This window comes from Adiantum capillus-veneris, chromosome 16 (assembly GCF_014529385.1).
Source record: "Adiantum capillus-veneris isolate H3 chromosome 16, ASM1452938v2, whole genome shotgun sequence".
Classification (NCBI taxonomy): domain Eukaryota; kingdom Viridiplantae; phylum Streptophyta; class Polypodiopsida; order Polypodiales; family Pteridaceae; genus Adiantum; species Adiantum capillus-veneris.
Window position 1 is genome coordinate 39,148,578 of NC_140946.1, and position 11,468 is coordinate 39,160,045.

The window sequence follows — 11,468 nt, forward strand, 5'->3', positions numbered from 1 at the left end:
GCGCCAGCAAGGCTACTCAGAGAGAGAAGCTGCATCTAGCGAGGCATGCGGGGAGGGTATGCGAGTGCAACATCTACAATGGGTAGGAAAACTTAGACACTTCTGTCAAATTATTTCTTTCTTTCTTAGAATGTACTCATCTCTCCTTTCTAAAGAAAAACTCCTTGCTTGATTTTAATTATGGTTTGAGTAAAAAATGTTAATTATGGTTCAATTACTCTTGATTTTGATCATGGTTTGAGAAAAAAACTATTCATTATGGTTCAATTACTTTGATGTTGATGTTACAGTGCAAGTTGTTGTAGAGTTTGATTTCATTGAGTTCCATTTTTTTGCGAGTGAACCTTGGTATACTCTTGATTTACCATGTCCATGTTAGAGAGAGAGAGAGAGAGAGAGAGAGAGAGAGAGGGAGGGAGAGAGAGAGAGAGAGAGAGTGCCATAGGCCACTGGCCATTGTGTGTGTGTGTGTGTGTGTGTGTGTGTGTGTGTGTGTGTGTGAGAGAGAGAGAGAGAGAGAGAGAGAGAGAGAGAGAGAGAGAGAATGGAAGACCAAAGTAATAAAAGATCTTTGCTATCGTTTAGAGTGGTGGTGTGTATGAGAGAGAGTTACATTTGAGCCTCTCTCTCTCTCTCTCTCTCTCTCTCTCATGATGGGGAGTTCTTGGACTGAGCCTACAAAAGGAAAAAAACAACCCACACCTGCTCATTTATATTTGGGGGTGTCTGGGCTCGAGGTGGTGAAGAGGGGGGAGGTACCAGATTGCAAATAGGTGGCTCCGCATGTTGGGCTTGATTGGAGAGATTGATAGATTGATAGATTGATTGATTTATCGTCCACGTAGGTCATATATGACCCATGGGACCGTCACAAAAGGCATTACATCGACTTGTTGCTTCTGGGTCGGATACATATCAGTTAAGGACTGAGGGTCCAATCATTGGGATAAGGGAAAAAAGGAAACAAGATCTAGGGAGGGTTGGACAGAGCCTTTTTGGGGGCTCGAAATTCTTGAATGATGGCTTTACCACCTCGATAGACTGCCCATTTACCTTGCTTGCGGGCTTCGTGCATTTTCTTGAGCTCGCTCTTTTTTATCTTCAATTGAGTTGTGGTCAGCTCCTCGTTGATCCAAATCTTTGTCTCTTTGAGGAGTCGGGCTTGTCGTAGTAATTGCAGCTTATCCTCTCTATCTTTGAAAGTAAGAAGGCAGTGTTCGGGTGGTCCTTGCCTGTGTGTATCGTTGGTTGAAGGATGTCGTTGAGCTTGGTGATCACTTCCTCGAGGGTGTCCTCAATGGTACACCATGGCGAGGGGAGCCCACCAATGCGAACCTTGAGGGCATTTTCTTCTTGAAGTTTTTGTTCGCGAAGCTCTGCTGTCACGCATGTTTGAACTTTGGCAAAGGTGATAGATTGGGCTTGAGTGACCTTTGATTCGACTTCTTTTGCTTTGTCGGTGGCAAGCTCGACCATGGAGTCGAAGCGTGCCTCAAGCTTGCCAAGGCGAGCTTTGAGGTCACGGTTCTCCTCCATTACTTGGTCGAGGGCTGCTTGGAGTTGTGCAATCTGTGTGAGCTTGCTTGGGGCTGCAACGATTGTTGCAAAGCTTGGTCGGCTCTTCGCTGCAGGCTTAGGGGTGTTCATTCTGGGAGAGGATCAGCTACCGTGGGAACAAACCCTAGGTAGGGAGTTTGTTGGGTTAGGCTTAGTGCTCTCAAAACAAAAAGCCAGAGGTTCGGGCAGCCGAAATGGTTTCTTGAAGAGGCAGCTCCTGCAGGCAAGGCCCTCGTGCAACCGAAAAGATTTCGTGCAGAGGCAGCTCGTGCAGCCAAGCCCGTCGTGCAGGCAAGGCCTTCGTGCAGAGAACTCTGTCGGGGCTGTGAGACTGTCGACCTGCAGCAGGTTTCGGCCAGGGCGAGCTCGAGCTTGTCGGTGCAGGCAAAGCCAGGGCGGCCAGTGCAGCTGGGGCAGGGCTGGGTTGTTAACGCCCCCCACAGGGCAGCCCCTCGCCCAGGGGGAGACTAGGGGACGCCTGCAGAGGGAACGAGAGGCGAGAGCGCTAGGGTTGAGAGAGAGAAAGAGAGAGAGAGAGAGAGAGAGAGAGAGAGAGAGAGAGAGAGAGAGAGAGAGAGAGCCTCCCCATGGCCTGCAGTGTCTGCACACACCCAAACTGCGCGGGAAGTTCCATGGCCTGCAGTGTCTGCACACACCCAAACTGTGCGGGAAGTTCCATCATCGCCTCTGCGGCAACAGTAAGGGGGCCTTCCAGTTGCGATAGGGCGCCAGTCTCGTAGCTAAGGAGCTTGATAAATCTGCACGCAGAATTAGCTGTGGAGGTAGCAAACTCTACTGATTTGTAGCAAACATGAGAGCCGCTAATTGAGGCTCAACCTCAGAGATCTCTATTTTGCACTGCAAAAGTAGATGGATTTCTTGTGGGTGAAGGAGGGGGGGGGGGGGGGGGGGGGGGGGACGTCTTGACTTGCGGGAAGCTTTGAGGAGAGCACCCCTTGAATTGCACATGCCACTGTGGAAGATTTAATGATGTGCAACCGGCGACCGCAGGTTGAGGAGAAATCGCAGCTCAAGGGGCATCCTTGAATCACGCGAGTGTGCGCACTCAAAAAACAAACCTTGCCATGTTGTGTGTGCATAAGCCATGCTGGCTACGCCACGTTGGCCAAAGGAAGGGAAACGGGTGGTAGAAAGGGAGGAGAAGGGCGTGGTTGTAGGCATTTGCAGACACATGGAGCCTACCGCTCTCTTTTTAATATAGATATAAGATAAGAGAAGATATAAGAGCGAACGAGACCGCCAAACGCAGGTCGCGTGAGCTCGTAGATAATATAGGTAGTATAGAGTATGGATATAGAGATACTACCCCTTGTCTGCTAACCCACTGCGCACACACTAACCGTTGCTCTTGGTATGACATTTGAAGAGTTTGATGGATGAAGAAACGACGGAGGAAAGAAAGATGGAATGTTCATGAACGTGCTTAAAATATTACATCCTTGGTGGGCGCTCGTTGGTGGGCGCTCGCTTGCGAGTAGCGTGACGGGTGGTGTTCGGAAAAGGTGTCGGGTAGTTGGTGCCGCTGTGTTGGAGGCAAAGGCCGAGAGCGCGAAAGGTGCAAAGGCAAGGAACGTGGAAGCAAGTAATGGAAATTGTCAGCAAGAGAGAGAGCTGTGCAGCTTGTAAAGTTCGCGCTTGCGAATTTTCCTTCCTTTGTTTTCCTATATACTCCCCATTTCGCAGAAATGAAGCAAGCCCCCTTTATTCCTTATGGGCACTATCACCATCATCCCCAGCAGCAGACGCGTGTGCCTGCCCCCTTTCGGCATGCCCACCTCAACCCTGTAGCTGCTTTATCTTTGTGTTGATCCACATTGTCATCATCCTTCTGTGTGAAGTATGGATAATGGGCCTGCAAAGTTTGTTCGTCTCAACGACGGCCGTCGTATTGCATATCAAGAGCTTGGTTGCCCTCAGAGTGATTCTCCTCTCAGATCTATAATTGCCCTCCATGGACTCATGTCTTCGCGATTTGGAGGAATGCCAGGCAAGTTTTTGTCCTTACAGATCTAGCCTTTGCATGCGCATACAAGCATGCATTCATGTCAGTAACGTTACCACAAACAGAAATGCTTGCAGAACTGAGATGACTGACTTAAAAAGAAGGATTTGTACAAGGTGTGACTGCACAAGATTTCAAGGTTGATAGTTATTTTAGGTGCATTCACTTGCATTATTGAGGGCGATGACCTGAGAGTATGTTAAGCCTGCAAGAATAATTTTTGTTGACGACATTGTTTCAATGCAAGCGATAGTGACTTGATCCATATGATATTTCTGCTGTTAGGGATACTCACAACCTGCATTTTTTACATCATTTTCCATCCATCAGGGTTTTCTCCAGTATGAGCTTTACTGGCCAGAGCGTCATTTACACATAGTAATGGTCAGCTTAACTTTTGTGGTTTGTAGTATTCCAATTTCTAACACACCTATTGTTCGTTGATGGAAATTTCACCTTTCATTTCAGCCATGCCTTAAGGTTTACACTCTTGCCAGGGCTTTAGTTAATGGAACTTTCTTGGGTTCTGCAATATCACGTGCAAGTGGATACATGGTTTGCGTATGGACTTTCTTCACCTATCACTCCCTGTATCTGTGGTAGAATCTATTTTCAATTTCAACATGGTTGGTAAATGTCTCCTTGTTTGAGACACCCATGTATACATGCTTGCTGAAGTTCATACAAAAGGTCAAAGGAAGGGCAATAAACAGTTTATGTTTGCCCTTTGTTTTTGGCTTATATGTTGAGTGCGGTTTCAATGTACATAGCCTGCATTTTGCAGGTGTGAGAGAAGCTGTATTGGTAGAGTATGGTGTTAGGTTGATAGCAATCGACAGGCCAGGTTATGGACAGAGTGATCCGCACCCATCTCAAACCTTCCGTTCAGCATGCAAAGATATTGTTGCTGTTGCTGATGCGCTTCATTTGGGCAAGAGGTTTTGGCTGCATGGGTATTCCATGGGGGGTGCATTTTGCTGGGCTGCTGCACGCTACATTCCGGAGCGAGTGCAGGGAATCGCCATGTGGTGCCCTGTTGGAAACTTGTGGTGGAAGGTGGACTCCCTGCTCTCATTGATTTCCTAAGAAGTAAAAGGCCCTAAGAAGTAGAAGGTGGTTCATCTTTTCCTCCAATTAGCGAACACGTCTTGCACTTTTTGTTACTTGACAGTTATATGAGAAGAGAACTTTTTGCGGTGAGGATATTGTTGTAAGCAAAGTCATTGACTGTCGCAGGGTATTACAAAAGAGGAGAGGAAAGAAATGCTGTCATACTACTCGACAATGGACATGATATTGACCTTTCTTTGCAAGCTATCACCCTTTCTCTTTATCAAGTGGTATTCAAGGCTGTCATGCGCATTTATGGACCCAGCTGTTGACTTAACAGCAGGCCTTTCTGAAGCAGATAAAAAGTGCATGTTGCAGCCAGGATCAGCAGAGTTGATGTATAGGTATGAAGCTCTCTTATTGATTATACACTTCCCTCATTTCAATATCATATCGCTAAACCAAATGAAAGGTGCGCTTTGAAGATCACCAGCCGAATAGTGAGGCGTTTTGCTTTTTTATTAAGACCTTTTGCTTTTTCTAGGCCTTTTATACAGGCAAATTATGAGTTTTTGGAGCACTCTTTGAGATTCATTTGTGCTAATGCAAGCCTTTTTTCAATAGGACTTTCTTGATTGGCTGCTTTAGCGCATTGATGGTCGTAAGCTTGAATGATGATTGTGTTCCTGGGTTCAACACTACGTGCCACGTTCAGAAGTAGATTATGCTGGCTATAGTGGCCTTTTATTAAGATGAACATCAAACAATGTGTCTGTGCCTTATAAATATTGTGCATGCGGGTTTCTACATTCTCTTTATTGATCTCTCAATCATACATTTCTCTTACATACTATTTGCTCTCAACTTTTTCTTTCTGTTAAATTACCTATGCACCCACTCAATCTTAGGATACACTCACACAGTCCCTTCAACATAGAATGCAACCATTTGCATTTCTTTAATGATTTGTGTACGCGTGCTTATGTCTATGTATAACCAGAAGGTCCCTTTTATCCACTGTTTGATTATGTCCAGGGATCGATACGAGTCTGTGAAGAAAAACAAGGGATTTGGTATGGCAAAGGACTTTGAACTAATGAACAAGGGCTGGGACTTTGAAATCGCTGAAGTGGGTGAAATGTTCAAGAGGAAGATTCACATTTGGCAAGGGGAGGAGGACAAGTTAGTGTCAGTTTCCTTGCAACGTTGGATACAAAAGCAGCTCCCAGGCACAGTGAAGCTGCATGAGCTACATGGGGAGGGTCACATTTCCTTGTTTGTGAGCACTAACCTTGATCACCTTACGCTTCAAGCATTATTTGGAAGTGGAAAGCAGGGAAGTAGCTCTCCGCTTTCTGAGACATTTTTGGCTTCATATCCAGCCAATTTTTTAAGTTCTAACGGGAGGCAATGATTCGACATTGTACATTTGTGTAAGATAGACAGAATGTGTCTGCCACAAACTCTGGTTCTTGTGGAGATTTTCAAAGTTCAGCTGCCAAAAAGCTGTTCTGCGCTGAGCCCGCTGCACATAGTCTACGGTCCCCATCAAGGTACCCATGTATGATTCATTCACACACAGTATACCTTGTATAAGCATTCAATGCCCTTGTGCATGAAATTTTTGAGTTGTGGATGTGGGATAGGTTTGTTTTGGCTTTGTAGAACAAGCCTTCTTGAAAAAGGGAGATAGGTGTACATTTGAACATCTTATCATTGCTTATACATACCGAATCTGGCCAAAAATGCTACTAAGGGGCACTTTTCGAATTCCAAGTTTGCTTGTTAATGTTTAAGAGTGTTCAACGGTACAATGGGAGTGTGTTGAGTAAGATCGGGTGAAGTTGGACACGATGTTATCGGGTGAAGTTGGACACGATGTTCAGCATCGTGATATCTAACATTTACTCATCATGGGGGGGTTTACACTGTATGAGTCTTTCCTACATCCTACAGGTCAGCCCCATCATGCTTAACAAGTTTGAATTGTTTTGGCTTTGTATAACAAGCCGTAGTGGAAAAGGGAGATGGGTGTACATTTGCATATCTTTTTTTCATTTTTTTTGTAGTATTCACATAAAGTGAGTAGTTGTACACTCATACTCCAAAAAGAATTACAAGAAAAGCCTTGCTCAAACTGAGCCAACTTGCCGAGGCATCACCAGTACATCTGTCCAAACCATCTGGCTGACATGGGAGCTCACTTGGACATGACCAGTTAACAAGGAAGCCACCCTGACACAAATAACCCGGCTAATCTGAGAGCCACCCAACCGAAGGGGGAGAAACGCTGAACCTGATCAAGGTTGCCACCAAGCAGCCCTCGGGGGATGCCATCCCTCTTTGTCTAGCCGCCAAAGGGTCGAAATAAACACCACAATCACCCAAGGCACCGAAGTGCCCAACCAAAAAATGATGCCAGCAGCACCATAGCCCATGGCTACGCAGGAACCAGATCAGTTCGAAAGGAGCTGTCTTAACGCCATGCAAGAAAGTCATCAATGGAGTCCTTTGACAAGGTTTTGGTGGAACGTGCCTCAAGTTGAGCTGAAGTCATCACCCTTGGTAAACCCAATGACACCATGGAAGATGCCCATTCCACCAAAGGCTCCCCTGCCCACAGCAGGATGTTCATCCAACACCCCCCACCACACCAAACCTGTTGCAACGTCGTCATTTCTTCCCAACGGGAGGCCACATTAGGGCATTCATTGTTTATAGGAAAAATTACCCTCCAATTTGTGGAAATTCCCAAAATACCCTCAAATTTCAAAAATTCCCAATATACCATTGCATCATTTTGGGATGGATTTGCCCCAAGTACTTCATAGTCTAACGTTTATGATAATGGAGATCTATCTTCTAGAGTGTCAAAGGGCATTTTGGGAATTTTTGGGCAAATATGAGGGGTAAATCAAGAATTTTTCCAATTTGAGGGGTATTTTGAGAGTTTCCATAAATTGTAGGGGTATTTTGGTAATTTTCCCTTCTTTATACTTAACGAATCTACTTTTGCATGCAAAGCATTGACATCTTATGTGACTTTTAGTTTATAAAAGGATTTCCGAAATGCCAACGCTTATTTTATTTATGCACATCAAGTTTTGACGATATCGGTGTTGCATGTTCAATCTATTCACGTTTGAATGAAGATGTTTCTATCTTTTTGAGAGGTACATTGATAGTGTCATTATCAACCTTGTATAGCAAATTGATACAGTACTAACTATGTTGTCATGTAAGTTGTTGATTTCTATGCTTATGACTTTTATGTTAATTTGGGGGGGGGGGGGGGGGGGGGGGGGGGGGGGAGAAACAAAGAGTACACTTTAGGAAGGGCGAGCTCAGGTAAAAGCGGATGAGTGTCGATGCTTGGAGTCGGGACCAATTTGTGATCATTAAGGGGCTCGAATGTCTGTCACCGACTAAAGCTTAAGTATCCATCGAGAACGAGTTTATGATCTGTTGGATGACCAACAATAGTTATTCATCGTGTATTAGTGTCGAGCTCGTATAGATACCTTTACCTAGGGTTTTGTATATTTCTTGGTGATTATTTAGGGTTAATTTGACCATATTGTATACAAATTTTCTCAGATATAAGCCATCTGTGGTTGTTTGGGCATAGGAAGCAGATTTTCTATGTGCTCATAGGAGAGTAATCTTTTTCTATATTGGAATTTCCTTTTTTCTTTTTTAAACTCACAATTGTGAGTGAATTATATTAGCAACCCAAAAGAATTACAGATACCAGTCATGCTCATGTTGAGCCAAGACGTCTCCCAGCGACCATAGTTACATCGGCTGATAAGGGGGCCACCCCAACTAAGTTGAAAATTCTTAAGTCGTTGCTATGGTTTGGAGTGCTTGCCGTTCTCAGGGGATTTCACGGCCCAATGGAGTGTCATATGAATCATTCATTATGATTAATCAATTTTAAGCAATAAGACTTGTTGAAAACCTCTTACAAAAGCCTAGTGATCTGAGTTGAATCTATATTATGCTATTGGTATGCGTCGAATTTATTCCACTATATCTTGCTCAACTATGCATGCATACCAAAAGTGTCTTTTGTTGAAAATGTTTGCATAGAAGGCTCAAAAGGGTTGAAAATTACTTAGACAACAGATCTCCTTATTAAAAGCACCAAAACTCAGCCCTTCTTTTGTCAAAAATGTTCGCATAGAAGACCTTAAAAGGTGAAAATTTCTTAGACAATAGATCTCCTTTTTATAAGCACTAAACCTTAGCCCTTCTTTGCGATAGATTCTAGATTCTCCTCTACTGGAATAGAGAGTCATGAGAGAGGGCTTGTTTGAGTGTAGGAAGAGTGTACATAATCTTTCTCTTTTGACCAAGAGTTTCTTCCAGCTTGCAAAGAGAGAGAGAGAGAGAGAGAGAGAGAGAGAGAGAGAGATCAAACTTGTTAGGGCATGTTTACACGCTGAGTGAAATGGCGCTTTTCTGTGAGGTTTAGTGGCTTTGAATGGTTTGTGGTGGCCCTCGATAAGGGTGCTCATGCCTCGATAATGGTGGTAACGCTTGGTAAAATGTAAACCACCTTCGATATTGAGAACAACACTTTTTAGATGTTTAATACCACCTCGAATTTAGGGAATTCCATCTGAGGGCTGAAAAGGTGGCATAAATGCCACTACTTCACATCAAAGCTTTAAAATGTTGTCCCTACGTGTGGCCACACCACTTTGCCACTAGAGACCAGAAATGGGCCATTTTTGGGAGGATTTCCAATCAATGAGCAAATAAAACCGAGCAAAGCCAAATTCCGAGCAAATATGAGCAATAATGTTGACAAATTGATGCGAGAGCAAGGTATATTGAAGAATACAGTCATGTCATGCTAGATTCTAACAACATCTCAACCCAGAAGTGTTGTACATCTAAAATTGCCACAAAGCAGTGGAGGTTTCAAAATCTCAAACCTCCTTACATGTTGAGGCCCTAGCAAAAAGCCAAGTTTAAGCAATTAATTATGGATATTTCAAAAGCCCAAAGAAAACGACTAGGACTAATAAATTTCCAGCACGTTTATGAGTCCACTCAAGTGAAACAACTCCACCTTTGTGAGTGTAGACTGATGCAGAAACTCCAAGAATACCCATCAAATGGTTGTTCTATACCATACATGCTTGAGTTATTACATTGTGGTGGCATCTCAAAAGCAATATATTCATCATACTGTAATGGAAGCTCATGAACTTGCATTACTTTTCGAGCTTGACTAAGCATGACGGTAATGGCGGTATGAAATGCGAGGCATCTAATGATATCAACATTAACAACACTTTGCTTAGTGAGGGATATTGTCTCAATGTTCCTCTTTGATAAATATTGGTCAAATCTTGGAACCGACGTTGTTTGTAATGGAGAAGTAAATAGAACAACCTTGATGTAGAAACAAGAAACCTCTTGTGATCAATAGTATTAACATCCTATTCCATATTATTTTCTCCGTGCCCAAGCTTTACATACTCTCTTGAGAAAGTGAGAGGACGTCGCATGTTCAGATGTGTCCAAAAATGCTCCTCTAGTCTTTGGCCCAATGCAATAGTGCCCCGAGCTAGATAGCTAATGTGTTTTGCCCTCTCATCTAAAATCCCTTTCCTCGTCAACCAAAGCTTGGGTGCTCTTAAAATTCTTGCCTTGCACTATGCAAGAAACGTGCATAACGACCACCAAGAAGCATTGCATGTTATAATCTTATTGAAGTACAAAGGCTTAACGGGTTGACATGATGGGCATGTTCTTTGTATGGGACATGCATGCCAAGTTCTTTTTCCTGTGGACTGGCGACAACATTCGACGTCGAGGGAGTCTAGACGAGCATTGAGCTTCCTTTAACTCTTTGTGGGCTAGCAAGCTGCAACTTCAATGTACTTGTAGTACATGTAGGCTCACTGTGTGTGTGTGTGTGTGTGTGTGTGTGTGTGTGTGTGAGAGAGAGAGAGAGAGAGAGAGAGAGAGAGAGAGAGAGATGACTTTAGTATCGTCTCATCAGAGCAAAATTTCTTGCAAAGACCCTCTTAAGTAGCTGGAGATGGAGGGTTTGCTTGCGTTATGCAAAGACAGAGAGAGGGTGAGAAGGATCCAGCCCCTGTCCACGTTCCCCCCAGCCACACCTCCTCATCGCGCAGTTCAGCCCCGCGCAGCCCCCTAACTACATTCCTGCGAAGTTTGTGGCTAATGCTAGTAATCAGTTACCTAAAAAATCAGAGACGAAGACCGCATCTTGGCAGCCTGTGCCCAGTATATTTCTTCTTCTTCTTCTGGCTTCTCCCATAGAGTCCATGAAGCTAACGGATAGTAGTGGTGGTAAAGGTACCATCTCTCTGGGATTGGGACAGAGTGACGTGAAGCTTGCAAAGGCCGTCGCGAACTGGCAACTATTGCTGCATCGCATGAGGCAGACTCTGAAATTAAAAGCATAAAGGCTTAGAAAAGCAAAAATGTTTTGCATCTATGATTAAAAGTGGGAAATGTGGGTCCAAAAGTTGTGAAAAGCCAGTTGAGCATCCCGCGTTCCAAAGAGCAAGCAAGGTAGCCTCCACTGGCAGTGTTAGAAAAAAACCGGGGCCCACAGTTTTTTAGCCGGCTGAAATCCTAAAATCCTAAAATCCCGGTTAGATTTTGAGCTTGCCTTGAAGAAACCGGGCAATTTTCATAAGTGTAAGTGTAATTACCAGCAAAAGCTTCAAATTTCGACCTAAGAATCGGGAGTATTTCAAGTTTGCCCTTATTTTCTTCGGTTAGGAGAAATGTTTTTTTCTGGCCCTGGCCTCCAACGTTTTGGTGTGGTGGGGGTGAGGGTGTTGTGGAG

At 44.1% G+C, this 11,468-nt stretch overlaps 1 protein-coding gene across 2 annotated transcripts; it reads left to right on the forward strand.

Moving 5' to 3' along the window:
* Positions 1-2,983: 2,983 nt before the first annotated feature.
* LOC147438883 (uncharacterized) lies at positions 2,984-6,400 on the forward strand. Of its 2 annotated transcripts, none has more exons than XM_086484847.1 (4): positions 2,984-3,565; positions 4,365-4,636; positions 4,817-5,034; positions 5,666-6,400. In XM_086484847.1, the coding sequence occupies exons 1-4, from the start codon at positions 3,418-3,420 to the stop codon at positions 6,042-6,044; spliced, it is 1,017 nt and encodes a 338-aa protein (XP_086340973.1). In that variant the 5' UTR covers positions 2,984-3,417; the 3' UTR covers positions 6,045-6,400. The 2 variants fall into 2 exon arrangements, with proteins under 2 accessions (XP_086340973.1, XP_086340974.1); XM_086484848.1 differs by having other exon boundaries at positions 3,442-3,565; positions 4,049-4,636.
* Positions 6,401-11,468: the final 5,068 nt, after the last annotated feature.